Below are 15,668 nucleotides of genomic sequence, written 5' to 3' on the forward strand. Positions count from 1 at the left end.
ACTATGAACCTGCACTCCAAGGTCTCTGTATTCAGTGACACACCACTGACTACATTTACCATTAAGTGTATAAGTCCTGTTCTGATTTGCTTTTCCAAATGCAGCACCTGGCATTTATCTAAATTAAGCTTCCACTGCCACTGCTCAGCCCATTGGCCCATCTGGTCAAGATCCCGTTGTACTCTGAGGTAATCTTCTTCACTGTCCACAACACCTCCCAATTTTAGCGTCATCTGCAAAATTACTAAGTATACCTCTTATGTTCACATCCGTAACCTTTATATAAATGCCAAAAAAAAGTGGACCCAGCACCGATCCTTGTGACACTCCACTGGTCACAGGCCTCCAGTTTGAAAAACAACCCTCCACCACCACCCTCTGTCTTCTACCTTTGAGCCAGTTCTGTATCCAAATGGCTAGTTCTCCCTGTATTCCATGAGATCTAACCTTGCTAACCAGTCTCCCATGGGGAACCTTGTCAAATGTCTGACTGAAGTTCATATAGATCATGTTCACTCCCCTACCCTCATCAATCCTCTTTGTTATTAGTTCAAAAAAATTAATCAAGTTCGTAAGATATGATTTCCCACACACAAAGCCATACCGAGTATCCCTAATCAGTCCTTGCCTTTCCAAATACATGTAATTAAAAATCACACAACACCAGGTTATAGTCCAACAGGTTTATTTGGAAGCACTAGCTTTCGGAGCGAGGCTCCTTCATCAGGTGGGTGTGGACGCAATTGTAAGGCACAGAATTTAAAGCAAAAGTTTATCGTGTGATGTAACTGAAACTATACATTGAAAAATACCCTGATTGTTAGTTAAGTCTCTGATCTGTTAGAATGACCATGTTAGTTTCATTACTTTCATATGTAAATCACAAAACCTTTTTTTGAAAGTTACATTCTCAGGCAACTTTTGCTATAAATTCTATGCCTTACAATTCCGTCCACAGCCACCTGATGAAGGAGCAGCGCTCTGAAAGCTAGTGCTTCCAATTAAATCTGTTGGACTATAACCTGATGTTGTATGATTTTTAACTTTGTACACCCCAGTCCAACACCAGCATCTCCAAATCACAAATACATGTAAATCCTGTCCCTCAGGATTCCCTCCAACAACTTGCCCACCACCGACTTACAGAGTCATAGAGTCATAGAGATGTACAGCATGGAAACAGACCCTTCGGTCCAACCCATCCATGCTGACCAGATATCCCAACCCAATCTAGTCCCACCTGCCAGCACCCAGCCCATATCCCTCCAAACCCTTCCTATTCATATACCCATCCACACGCCTCTTAAATGTTGCAATTGTACCAGCCTCCACCATTTCCTCTGGCAGCTCATTCCATACATGCACCACCCTCTGCACAAAAACATTGCCTCTTAGGTCTCTTTTATATCTTTCCCTCTCATCCTAAACCTATGCCCTCTAGTTCTGGGAAGAGACTTTGTGCATTTATCCTATCCATGCCCCTCATGATTTTGTAAACCTCTATAAGGTCACCCCTCAGCCTCCGACGCTCCAGGGAAAACAGCCCCAGCCTGTTCAGCCTCTCCCTACAGCTCACATCCTCCAACCCTGGCAACATCCTTGTAAATCTTTTCTGAACCCTTTCAAGTTTCACAACATCTTTCCAATAGGAAGGAGACCAGAATTACACACAATATTCCAACAGTGGCCTAACCAATGTCCTGTACAGCCACAACTCCTGTACTCAATATTCTAACCAATAAAGGAAAGCATACCAAACGCCGCCTTCACTATCCTATCTACCTATGACTCCACTTTCAAGGAGCTATGAACCTGCACTCCAAGGTCTCTTTGTTCAGCGACATTCCTGAGGACCTTACCATTAAGTGTATAAGTCCTACTGAGATTTGCTTTCCCAAAATGCTGCACCCCGCATTTATCTGAATTAAACTCCATCTGCCACTTCTCAGCCCATTGGCCCATCTGGTCCAGATCCTGTTGTAATCTGAGGTAACCGTCTTCGCTGTCCACTACACCTCCAATTTTGGTGTCATCTGCAAACTTACTAACTGTACCTCTTATGCTTGCATCCAAATCATTTATTTAAATGACAAAAAGTAGTGGACCCAGCACCGATCCTTGTGGCACTCCACTGGTCACAGGCCTCCAGTCTGAAAAACAACCCTCCACCACCACTCTCTGTCTTCTACCTTTGAGCCAGTTCTGTATCCAAATGGCTAGTTCTCCCTGTATTCCGTTAGATTCCGTTGTTAACCAGTCTCCCATGGGGAACCTTGTCAAACACCTTACTGAAGTCCAAATAGATCACATTTACCACTCTGTCCTCATCAATCCTCTTTGTTACTGCCTCAAAAATCTCAGTCAAGTTTGTGAGACATGATCTCCCACGCACAAAGCCATGTTGACTATCTGTCATCAGTCCTTGCCTTTCCAAATACATGTACATCCTGTCCCTCAGGATTCTCTCCAACAACTTGCCCACCATTGATGTCAGGCTCACTGGTCTATAGTTCCCTGGCTTGTCCTTATCACCCTTCTTAAACACTGGCACCACATTTACCAACCTCCAGTCTTACGGCACCTCACCTGTGACTATCAATGATACAAATATCTCAGTAAGAGGCCCAGCAACCACTTCTCTAGCATCCCACAGAGATCTCGGGTACACCTGATCAGGTCCTCCGGAATTGTCCACTTTTATAAGTTTTAAAACTTCCAGCACCTCCTCCTCCTCCTCTGTAATATGGACAGTTTGCAAGATGTCACCATCTATTTCCCTACAGTCTATATCTTCCATGTTCTTTTCCACAGTAAATACTGATGCAAAATACTCATTTAGTATCTCCCCCATCCTCAACGGCACCACAAATAAGCCGCCTTGCTGATCTTTGAGGGGCCCTATTCTCTCCCTCGTTACCCTTTTGCCCTTAATGTATTCATAAAAACCCTTTGGATTCTCCTTAATTCTATTTTCCAAAGCTATCTCATGTCTCCTTTTTGCCCTCCTGATTTCCCTCTTAAGTATACTCCTACTGCCTTTATACTCTTGTAAGGATTCACTCGATCTATCCTGTCCATAACCAAAAGAGAAAATGCTAGAAAATCTCAGCAGATCTGGCAGCATCTGTAAGGAGAGAAAGGAGCTGACGTTTTGAGTCTAACTGACTCTTTATCAAAGTTTGACAAAGGGTCAGTTAGACTCGAAACGTCAGCTCTTTTCTCTCCTTACAGATGCTGCCAGACCTGCTGAGATTTTCCAGCATTTTCTCTTTTGGTTTAGATTCCAGCATCTGCAGTAATTTGCTTTTATCCTGTCCATACCTTCCTTCCTTTTTTTAACCAAACCCTCAATTTCTTTAGTCATCCAGCATTCCCTATACCTACCAGCCTTCCCTTTCACCCTTTACGGGAACAAACTGTCTCTGGATTCTTGTTATCTCATTTTTGAAGGCTTCCCATTTTCCAGCTGTCCCTTTACCTGTGAACATATGCTCCCGATCAGCTTTTGAAAGTTCTTGCCTAATACTGTCAAAATTGGCCTTCCTCCAATTTAGAACTTTGACTTTTAGATCCAGTCAATCCTTTTCCATCACTATTTTAAAACTAATACAATTATAGTCATTGGCCCCAAAGTGCTCCCCCACTGACCCCTCAGTCACCTGTCCTGTCTTATTTCCCAAGCGTAGGTCAAGTTTAGCACCTTCCCTAGTAGGTACATCCACATACTGAATCAGAAATTCTCTTATACATCCTTTGCAAATTCCTCCCCTTATCGCTGTTCCAAATATTTCTGACCTCTTTAAAAATTACCTTCACAGAACTAAAGCAACAGTTCCTCTTGAAAGTCCAAATTTCTAAAGGATAATAATATCATTAACCTCCACCACAAGATCTTCATCAGCTGTACAGGGACTGATTATTCTTTTGACATCACCTGTGACTTGAGAAGTTTATGAATACTGTTTGTTCCTCGTGGCTCTGAGGATGGAATCGTTCCATTTTGTGAAGAGGAAGTGCTATGCTCAGAAATATTTGTGGATGCTCTCACAAGCGTCTGACAAAAAGCATACGTCCTATCAAAAAAAAATGTGAATTACCATCATAAAACACAAAACTAACATTATAAAGTGCTAATTTGTCACAAATATTATAATGAATGGTCCAATAATCAACCTCATCTCAATGTTCTCATTCAATCTAGTATACCATTGAATGTTAAGACACGTTTGAGGGGCTGAATGGTTTTATTTTGTTCCTATTTTCTGTTATAGACCAGACCAAACTTCTTTTAAATATATCATGGAAATAACCAAGACCCTAACTTTTTTCTTAATTGAAAGCAAGTGTGAGGTGCTATGTTTCAAATGTAATTCAAGTGATGATACGACTTGACTTTACCCTTACCCATAGTTAGATTACAAACAAAAGGAAGAAGGATGAGTATAACTTTAACTATACTGGAACATTGAGTAATGGGTTATTTAACTACTGAACAGCAGCTGTTCAATATAATAATATCCACAAATATGACTTAGGCAAAGGCAAAATCAGTAAAATAGATTGTCTCACATGCAGAGTTTCTCCAGTCCAAGGTGAAGAACACCAAGACAATGATCTGGTACTGAGAACAGTTTCGGCAGTTTCCACAACTAACCTCAAAACCCCAACAACTGCTGAAAACTCAACTAAACTCCTGGTTCTGTGGGAGACTGACTCCATTCTCTCACGATGCTCTTTACTTTATCAGCTCGGATCAGGTAACTGCTCACCTGTGGCTTAAAGCTTCTCTTAAAAAAAAAGAGAAAACACACCTATTGTCATAATTTTAACCAGAATTCCAGTCCTTATCCTATTGATGTACATTACAGCTGAACGGGAATCAACTTGCTGCTTAGGGTCTGTGTTGCCTCTGAGGTTGACAGTGGCAGAGCCAGGGGAGTAAGGAGCTGAAAGCTGATGCCAGGAATGTACAAAGTCAATCTTTTCTGGCAACAGCCTCTCTTAACTTCATCCTGCAGGAGGGAACAGCCTCTCTTAACTCCATCCTGCAGGAGGGAACAGCCTCTCTTAACTCCATCCTGCAGGAGGGAACAGCCTCTCTTAACTTCATCCTGCAGGAGGGAACAGCACCCTTTGTTGGTTGGCATTGATTTAGTCAATGTGTTACATGAAACATGAACACCTTGACTCTGATGTCAAGGGCTCCACACTAACAACTTGATCCCAAAAGTGATTTCAATCCCCTTTACTCTCAATATGACCAGGAGAATGAACAGAAGTAATTTCAATCAGGTCAGGCTGTGGGGAGTGGAGGAGTAGCAAAGAGAAGAAGACTCTCAACTAGAAGGTCATATTGCACTGGGGATTCAGGAAGCAATTCTCAAACCTTGACCTCAGTGAGACGTAATGTGTCAGACATCCCAGTTTCACACAACAGGAACATAGGAATGAAGAAAACAGGAAAAGGTACAGATTATTTGCCCCGACCCCACTGCATGTGGTGCACCACTGACTAGATTATGATTTGGGATTGCTGGCGTTGGACTGGGGTGGACAAAGTTAAACTCACACAACACCAGGTTATAGTCCAACAGGTTTATTTGGAAGCACTAGCTTTTGGAGCGCTGCTCCTTCATCAGGTGAGAGCTACCTGCTGATCAAATAAATCTGTTGGACTATAACCTGGTTTTGTGAGAGTTTTAACAATTAGTTTATGGCTGACCTTCTATTTCAACATAATTTTTCCAATGTCCTTACTGAAATCTGCCTCTGATTGCAGCTTGAATTGGGTGAATATGGCATTGCCAGTGACTCTGAGGAGATGGTAGACGTATTTTTATGTGCCAGTTTTCTTCAGGTTTGAGCACGGGGTACATTTGCAGGATCCTCAGCTTCCATCTGCTGAGGAATGGTCACTTACTGAGACTTTCTGTACAAACACTGAGTATGTTTGTTTCAAAGACTATATCTAGCCTGGTCAGCTGATGGTGAGGTATAGAATGACCTTGGCTGAAGTGTTCTCAGAGACTGAGAGGGGTTTGCTGATGTTCAGCATCATCATCATTGGTGACCACTCAGGTCAAGTATGATTGTCCTCCATACGGTCATCTATTTGTGGGCCTTCAGATGGCTGAAGGAGCCAATCTGGGATCCACGGATTCTATTACAATGTGCAAATTGTACCCAGACTGGGTCTGGGTAGGTTGCTCTTTGGCGGGTCGGTGTGGACTTATTGGGCCAAAGGGCCTGTTTCCCCACTGTAGGTAATTAAAAAAAATTGGTGCACAGTAATGGTAGTTGGAGGTGGTGGTGGGTGGGCTGTTCTGGTGTACTATCTCTCCTTGTGTAAGCATTACTTCTGTCCAGGGCATGGCAGAGACCATTTTCATGGCTTCTTGCAAGGTGATGTTTCTGCACTGATTGTGGTTTGTAGCCACCTTCTCCCCAGTTGTTGATGTTGATGTTGATGTTGATGTTGATGTTGATGTGGATGTGGATGTGGAATTGCTGGAGGTTGATCTGGACATTATTTTTGAGGTGTTTCTTTTGGCCACCAGGGGGCGGACTGACCTTCCTTCAGCTGTGAGTACATTGCGTGTTTTTGGAGGCAGTGAGATGGGATTTGGATGGCATGGCTGGATCTGTTCAAGTTGCTGTCGAATGATAGTGGTGGTGATATTCATCATGTTGGTCTCTTCCAAGACACGAGTGATCCACAGGATGTTTTGTAGGGATGGCAGCCGGTGACCAGTGGTGTTCCACAAGGGCCAGTGTTGGGGCCATAACTTTTCACTTTATACATTAATGATCTAAATGAAGGAACTGAGGGCATTCTGGCTCAGTTTAAGATGATACAGAGATAGGTGGAGGGACAGGTAATACTGAGAGGCAGGGAGGCTGCAGAAAGATTTGGACGGGTTAGGAGAGTGAGCAATGGAGTCTCAGATGGAGTACAATGTGGGAAAGTGTGAGGTCACGCACTTTGGTGGGAAGACGTGGCATGGATTATTTTCTAATTGGGGAGAAAATTCTGAAATCTGAGGTACAAAGGGACTTAGGAGTCCTCATCCAGGTTTCTCTTAAAGTAAACTTACAGATTGAATTGATAGTTAGAAAGGCAAATACAATGTTGTCATCTCAAGAGGACTAGAATAGTGGGTGGCACAGTGGTTAGCACTGCTGCCTCACAGCGCCAGAGACCTGGGTTCAATTCCTGCCTCAGGCGACTGTCTGTGTGGAGTTTGCACATTCTCCCCGTGTCTGTGTGGGTTTCCTCAGGGTGCTCCGGTTTCCTCCCACAGTCCAAAGATGTGTGGATCAGGTGAAGTGGCCATGCAAAATTGCCCTTTGTGTTAGGTAAGGGGTAAATGTAGAGGTATGGGTGGGTTGCGCTTTGGTGGGTCAGTGTGGACTTGTTGGGCTGAAGGGCCTGTTTCCACACTGTAAGTAATCTAATCTAATCTAAAAACAGGGATGTACTTCCAAGGCTTTATAAGGCGCTGGTTTGTGAGCAGTTTTGGGCCCCATATCTCAGGAAAGATGTATTGACCCTGGAGTGGGTCCCGAGGACGTTCATGATAATGATCCCAGGAATGAAAGGCTTAACATGTAAGGAATGTTTGAGGACTCTGGGCCTATACTTGATGGAGTTCAGAATAATGAGGAGGGATTTGATTGATATACAGAGTTGCCTGTACAGAGTGGATGTTGGGAAGGTGTTTCCATTGGCAGGAGAGACTAGGACCTGAGGGTACAGCCTTAGAGTAAAGGGAAGACCCTTTCGAACAGAGATAAGAAGAAACTTCTTTAGCCAGAGCCTGGAGAATCTGTGGAATTAATTTCCACAGAAGGCTGTAAAGGCCAGGTCATTCACGATATTTAAAACAGAGATAGATAAGTAATTGATTGCCAAGGAGATCAAGGTTACGGGGAGATAGCGGGAAAAGGGGGTTGAGAAACCCATCAGCCCATGATTGAATGGCGGAGTAGACTCAATGGGCTGAATGGCCTAATGTCTGCTCCTATGTATTTTGGTTTTATGGTCTTGTGTTGTTCCACTACTTTAAGGTGTCTACTATAGATAGTCCACTTTCAGCTCCATTTTGGAAGGACAATGACTTTGAAGATCAGAAGCTTATCCTGGGTCTTTAGTCAGTGTCTTCAACCAGCCTTCTTCTGAGTCGAGTATAGCCTCCATTGGCACAGCTCGGACAGTGTGGTATTTCTGTATCGATGTTGGCTTTGGAGGAGAAAAGGCCTTCTGATGGTCTGGAGAGTGATCCACATTTTTAAGGGGATGGTTGATGACCCTTATTGTAGGAGGGATGAGGGACTGTTGGGTGGTGGTTGATGGAGGATTAGAGTCTCTTTATGTTAAAGGTAAGGCCTAGGAGCATATATGCTTTGGCACAACCATCCAAGATGTAGTGTAGACCTTCCACAAAGTGTGCTGCGATGGCATTGTTGTTAACATATTGAAGCTCCAAGATGGAGATGGTGGAGACCGTGCCTTTGGCCCTGAACCTATTAAGGTTGAACAGCCTGCCATCCTTACGGTAAATAATTTGAATTGCCTTGGGTGGGTTTTGGTCAGTGAGATGGAGGATGGTGAGCAGGGTGGGTGTGGTGATGCAGCTCTGTTTGACGCCCATCTCCACGGTGAAAAGCTCAGACTCCAATCCACAGTTGCCAAGTGCTACCATAGACATGTCATCATGCAGCAGCCTCAGTGTACTGGTGGAAGTGTCAGAGTCACAGCCACATTGTAACAGTATCCACCAGACAGCCTGGAGTTTAACTGTGTCCACAGCTTTGGTCAGGTTGATGTAAGGCAATTGTTTCTGTTCCTAACATTTTTTTTAGAATTGACCTGCTGTGAAGATCATGTCTGTTGTTCCACTGGGTGGGCGCTTGGAAAGGGTGGATGCTAGGAAATTGTTTCCATTAGGCGAGGAGACTAGGACCCGTGGACACAGCCTTAGAATTAGAGGGGGTCAATTCAGAACAGAAATGCAGAGACATTTCTTCAGCCAGAGAGTGGTGGGCCTCTGGAATTCATTGCCACGGAGTGCAGTGGAGGCCGGGACGCTAAATGTCTTCAAGGCAGAGATTGATAGATTCTTGTTGTCTCGAGGAATTAAGGGCTACGGGGAGAACGCTGGTAAGTGGAGTTGAAATGTCCATCAGCCATGATTGAATGGCGGAGTGGACTCGATGTGCCGAATGGCCTTACTTCCACTCCTATGTCTTATGGTCTTATGGTCTTATGGCTGAAGCCACACTGCGATTCAAGGGTAATGGCAAATGTCTATTGGCAAAGACACATGCAAGTACTTGCCTTTGGTGGACAGAAGGGAGATGCCCCTGTTATCCTGAATCGGAGTTGTCATCCTTTGTGAATATGGTCATAATCAGAGCACCCTCGAGCTCTGAGGGGAGTTCTTCTTTGAGTCAAATCTCCAAAAGCAAAGCATGTCTGTGTTGATGGAGCTGTGGGCCACCCTCCTTTAAGGTCTCTGCAGGAATCCCACCAGGAGCTGCAGCCTTGTTAGGCTCCTGATGGCATCTTGTACTTTAGTCGCACTGGGAGGTTCTCCCATGTCACCTCGGGGGGTTTGGTTGATGATTTCCAAGTTAACCTTGGCATTATGGTTGAGAAATTATTGGAAATGCCCTCTCCAACAGGTGTTTGTAGATTTCTTGTGCTTGAGCCGTTTGTGTCAGTCTTCGGCGGGGGGGGGGGGGTTTAGACCACTGGAGCTTGGACCGTATCCTGCCTTGGTGGTGCTGAAGAAACCTCTTGTGTCCCCACCAAGGCCGTATTAGTCCACCATTTGAGTTTGAAAGCCCCGACCCTCCTGTGGACATCAGTCTTAGTTTTGTCTTCAGCCCTACCTTTGGCCTTGCAGGTGATGTCATCCTGCCAATCACAGAAGGCTGTCCTTTCCATAACCAATCAGCTGTTCAATTTCACCACCATTCTCCCCAAAGCCAGGAATGATGTTTCCTGGACTCGTACCAGAGGATGTTATTGCAGGTACTGAGAATTAAGCAGACTCCAGTCTTCTCCTATATCCTCTGAGTAGTCCTGAGGGAGAGTTTTGGCAATTGAGGCTGGTAGATGCTGCAGAGTGACTCCACAACCCAGGCCCTCAATGCTGAATATTGACCAGCTCTGCTTCTTCTGAACAATCCGCTTTCTGTGTGGTCTGATGGACATTATAAAACAGATAAACTGGTAACCAGCCCAGCAGTCATCTGAGCCTATCATAGCCCAGGTGATGCTCATGTACCGATGGTGCTTGGAGTGAACAATGACCTAATTAATGAGATGCCAATGTTTTGAGCGTGGATGTCTCCAAAATGCTTTGAATTTGTTTTTCTGACAGAGGAGCGTGTTTGTTATGGTAAGATTGTACACAGTCTATTTTGTGCCCCTCAGATCCTTTCTAAATCTTTCCCCTCTCACCTTAAACCTGGACTCTCTGGTTTTCAATTCCTGGACCCTGGGAAAAAAACTATCCGCAGTCATCCTATCCATGCACTTCACGATTTTATACACCTCCTTAAGGTCACTCCTCATTCTCCTACATTCCAAGGAATAAAGTCCTATCCCAGCCACCCTCTCCCTATAACTCAGCCATCTTGCTCTTGGCAATATCTTTGTAAACCTTCTTTGCACTCTTTCCAGTTTAACTATGTCTTTCCTGTAACAGGCTGATGACAACTGTACACAATACTCCAAGTGTGGCCTCACCAGTGACCTATACAACTGTAACATACTGACCCAGCTCCTACAATGCCTCGACCGATGAAGACCAGCATGGTAAATGTCTTGTTTACCACCCTGTCTACCTGTGACACCACGTTCAACAAACTATCCACCGTAACAATGTTGACCATAATGGAGCTATAATTGCTATTTCCCGCAATGATATTTCAAATCCTGGACACCCTCCTGCGTTGTGCTGCCTTCGATGGACTGGCTTAAAAAGCTTTCCGAGATTATTTTTAGAATTTCAATCCCACCAAACTCTTTACACTATGACTCTACCTCCAGTTAATGTGGATGCAGAGGTGTGGGTGTTGAACTGGGGCTGACAGGGCCAGAAGTCACATAACACCAACTTATCGTCCAACAGGTTTATTTGAAATCATGAGCTTTTGGGACACTGCCCCTTCGTCAGCTGAAGTGAAGACAGCTGATGGTCGATTTGCTGAGCTGTTTGATTTTTTTGCAAATGTTTTGTCCCCCTTTCAGGTGACAGCTTCAGCACTGCATATCATAGAACATAGAACATTACAGCGCAGTACAGGCCCTTCGGCCCTCGATGTTATGCTGACCTGTCATACCAATCTGAAGCCCATCTAACCCACACTATTCCACCTACGTCCATATGTTTATCCAATGACGACTTAAATGTACTTAAAGTTGGTGAATCTACTACCGTTGCAGGCAAAGCATTCCATACCCTTACTACTCTCTGAGTAAAGAAACTACCTCTGACATCTGTCCTATATCTGTCACCCCTCAATTTAAAACTATGCCCCCTCGTGCTCGCCGTCACCATACTTGGAAAAAGGCTCTCCCTGTCCACCCTATCTAACCCTCTGATTATCTTATATGTCTCTATTAAGTCACCTCTCAACCTTCTTCTCTCCAACGAAAACAGCCTCAAGTCCCTCAGCCTTTCCTCGTAAGACCTTCCCTCCATACCAGGCAACATCCTAGTAAATCTCCTCTGCACCCTTTCCAAAGCTTCTACACCCTTCTTATAATGCAGTGACCAGAACTGTACACAATACTCCAAGTGCGGCTGCACCAGAGTTTTGTACAGCTGCAGCATAACCTCATGGTTCCGGAACTCGATCCTTTTATTAATAAAAGCTAAAACACTGTATGTCTTCTTAACAACCCTGTCAACCTGGGTGGCAACTTTCAAGGATCTGTGTACCTGGACACTGAGATCTCTCTGCTCATCTACACTACCAAGAATCTTACCATTAGCCGAGTACTTTGCATTCCGGTTACTCCGACCAAAGTGAATCACCTCACACTTGTCCACATTAAACTCCATTTGTCACCTCTCAGCCCAGCTTTGCAGCTTATCTATGTCTCTCTGTAACCTACAACATCCTTCGTCACTATCCACAACTCCACCGACCTTAGTGTCGTCAGCAAAGTTACTAACCCACCCTTCTACGCCCTCATCCAGGTCATTTATAAAAATGACGAACAGCAGTGGGCCCAACACTGACCCTTGCAGTACGCCGCTAGTAACTGGACTCCAGGATGAACATTTCCCATCAACCACCACCCTCTGTCTTCTTTCAGCAAGCCAATTACTGATCCAAACTGTTATATCTCCCACAATCCCATTCCTCCGCATTTTGTACAATAGCCTACTGTGGGGAACCTTATCGAACGCCTTGCTGAAATCCATATACACCACATCAACCGGTTTACTCTCATCTACTAGTTTGGTCACCTTCTCAAAGAACTCAATAAAGTTTGTGAGGCACAACCTACCCTTCACAAAACCGTGCTGACTATCCCTAATCAAATTATTATTTTCTAGATGATTATAAATCCTATCTCTTATAACCTTTTCCAACACTTTACCAACAACTGAAGTAAGGCTTACTAGTCTATAATTACCAGGGTTGTCTCTACTCCCCTTCTTGAACAGGGGAACCACATTTGCTATCCTCCAGTCTTCTGGCACTATTCCTGTAGACTATGATGATTTAAAGATCAATGTCAAAGGCTCGGCAATCTCCTCCCTGGCTTCCCATTGGATCCTAGGATAAATCCCATCCGGCCCAGGGGACTTATCTATTTTCACACTCTGCAGGATTTCTAATACCTCTTCCTTGTGAATCTCAATCCCACCCAGTCTCTGGATGAAGCAGTGTTGTTGTGATCTGCTCAGAATTCACACAGTCAGTCATGATGGGTGGTTTTTCGACTTTGTCCTGTAGTGATCTGTAGATGTGGTCTATTTCAACATGTGGAGTTGCAGATGGAGTTTAATTCAGATAAATGTGAGGTGCAACATTTTGGAAAGGCAAATCAGACCAGGACTTATACACGTAATGGTAAGGTCCTGGGGAGTGTTGCTGAACAAAGAGACCTTGGAGTGCAGGTTCATAGCTCCTTGAAAGTGGAGTCATAGGTAGATAGGATAGTGAAGAAGGTGTTTGGTATGCTTTCCTTTATTGGTTAGAATATTGAGTACAGGAGTTGTGGCTGTACAGGACATTGGTTAGGCCACTGTTGGAATATTGTGTGTAATTCTGGTCTCCTTCCTATTCCTGATGAAGGGCTTATGCTCGAAACGTCGAATTCTCTATTCCTGAGATGCTGCCTGGCCTGCTGTGCTTTGACCAGCAACACATTTGCAGCTGTGATCTCCAGCATCTGCAGACCTCATTTTTTACTCCTTCCTATTGGAAAGATGTTGTGAAACTTGAAAGGGTTCAGAAAAGATTTACAAGGATGTTGCCAGGGTTGGAGGATTTGAGCTATAGGGAGAGGCTGAACAGGCTGGGGCTGTTTTCCCTGGAGTGTCAGAGGCTGAAGGGTGGCCTTATAGAGGTTTATAAAATCATGAGGAGCATGGATAGGATAAATAGACAAAGTCTTTTCCCTGGGGTCGGGGAGTCCAGAACTAGAGGGTATAGGTTTAGGGTGAGAGGGGAAAGATGTAAAAGAGACCATGAGGCAACTTTTTCACGCAGAGGGTGGTACGTGTATGGAATGAGCTGCCAGAGGAAGTGGTGGAGGCTGGTACATTTAAAACACATCTGGATGGGTATATGAATAGGAAGGGTATAGAGGGATATGGTTCTGGATTAGTGGTGCTGGAAGAGCACAGCAGTTCAGGCAGCATCCAAGGAGCAGCGAAATCGATGTTTCGGGCAAAAGCCCTTCATCAGGAATAGAGGGATATGGGCCAAGTGCCAACAAGTGGGACTAGATTAGGTTGGGATACCTGATCGGCAAGGATGAGTTGGACCGAAGGGTCTGTTACTGTGCTGTACATCTCTATGACTCTATGTTTATGGCAACAGCAGATACATGTAGGCTTCCAGAATGTCCTGGGCTTGCCTTTATTCAGCCTGTCCCAGCATTGTAACATTGTCCAAGTTGGATTGGTGTCCTCCATTGTTCGTGTGTATTGACATCAGGGAGAACTGGTCATGTTGTTTTGTTGCAAGCTGATGTTCATGTATTCTGGTGGCGAGTTTCCTGTCCGTTTGTCTGGTGTAATGTGTCTCACAGTTGCTGTATGGTATGTTATTTATCACGGTCGCCCTGCATGTTGTAGGTACAGGATCGGTTAGCTTGGGTTGTGGCTGGTGAAGTGTGGCTGGGGGTTTGTGTGATGTCATTATTCCCAGAGGGTGTAGGTGTTTTGTAGTCAGTTCTGAGAAGTTTCTAGTTTAGGGTAGAGTGGTCAGTGTGTTGGAGTGCACAGTGTCTTTTTGGTGTTGTTCGAATGCCAGGCATCGGTGGGTGAAGCAGTTAGAGAACCTATTATTAGCAAATACGTTGTGTAGGAGTTCCTCTTCTTTATAGCAGAGCTCTGGGCTGTTATAGTGAGTTATATAGTTTTCTCAGACACAGTTCTGTTTGTGGAGATTGGGCTGGTTATGGTTGTAAGTAAGAATCTGGTCTGTGTGTCTGGTCTGTACACTCTGGTCGGGAATTCACCATCATTCTACCAGTACATCTAACAACAGGAATTGGTTGTTATCTTCTTCTCTGTGAACTTGATCCTGGTGAAAAACCTATTAATAAGGCAATGTGTGCTTTCGAACTGGGTCTGTTTAATGATAATGTATTGTCCGTGTATCTGATCCATGGTTTGGGCTGGGCTTGGGGTAGGGCTATGCTTTCTTGTCTTTGCATTTCTGCTTCAGCAATGAACCCAGAAATGGGTGAGCCCATGGGTGTCCCATTGATTTGTTTGTATACCTGGTCATTAATAACAAAATGCATGGTCAGGCATAGCTCCAGTGATATCAGCATATTATCTTTGTTGATAGTTTCATGGCTGGTGTGTGTTGTCGGTTTGTCTCGAAGAGTGGCCTGTATTTCCTTTGCTGATGTTATGTTAATAGAGGTGAACAGTGCTGTAAAGTTGAATGAGACCATCATTTCATCCTCGCCATCTCTGATGTTGTTGAGTAATTCCTGTGCTGAGTGACGGGGCTGTCTTGAACCTGTGCTGAGGTTTATCAGTCTGTGGTGAGTGATGGTGCTGCTCCAAGGTAATGCTGCCCTTGGCTTTTTTTCAGAGAGGTCGTAAAAGCAGTGATTCCGAAAAATCTAGGTTTGAAGGGTTTTTGGACCAGTTTGACTATAGCTAACAGATATTGCCTCAGACAAATGGCTTTCAAGTTTTAAACAAAGTCACTTGTACAATGAGAGGGGAGAGGCTAGCTCTCCCAGCTCAGCTTGGGAATCTTGGGGCAGGTGATACGGTGCCACTGGCACTCGGCTTGAATTGAGCATAGGAAGCATTGAGCACATCATGGATTTTTTTGTTTGTCCGCTATTTTGGTTTGCTTTATTTTGTATTCTATTTTTCAGCGCAGACCTTGCCATAGGTGGTTATTTTGGGCCTCTAGTTTGGTCCGGTACTGCCCCTTTACATCTCTAA

The 15,668-nt window shown here is 44.4% G+C and overlaps 1 protein-coding gene across 1 annotated transcript in view; it reads right to left on the reverse strand.

The window, feature by feature from the left end:
* Positions 1 to 15,668, reverse strand: part of LOC132820642 (ubiquitin-associated and SH3 domain-containing protein A-like) — a 113,281-nt gene that overhangs the window by 40,617 nt on the left and 56,996 nt on the right. Inside the window, exon 7 of the mRNA XM_060832844.1 lies at positions 3,935 to 4,073. Coding sequence (XP_060688827.1) covers positions 3,935 to 4,073 — 139 coding nt within the window. The remainder of the gene's footprint in view (positions 1 to 3,934; positions 4,074 to 15,668) is intronic.

This window comes from Hemiscyllium ocellatum, chromosome 12 (assembly GCF_020745735.1).
Source record: "Hemiscyllium ocellatum isolate sHemOce1 chromosome 12, sHemOce1.pat.X.cur, whole genome shotgun sequence".
Taxonomy (NCBI): domain Eukaryota; kingdom Metazoa; phylum Chordata; class Chondrichthyes; order Orectolobiformes; family Hemiscylliidae; genus Hemiscyllium; species Hemiscyllium ocellatum.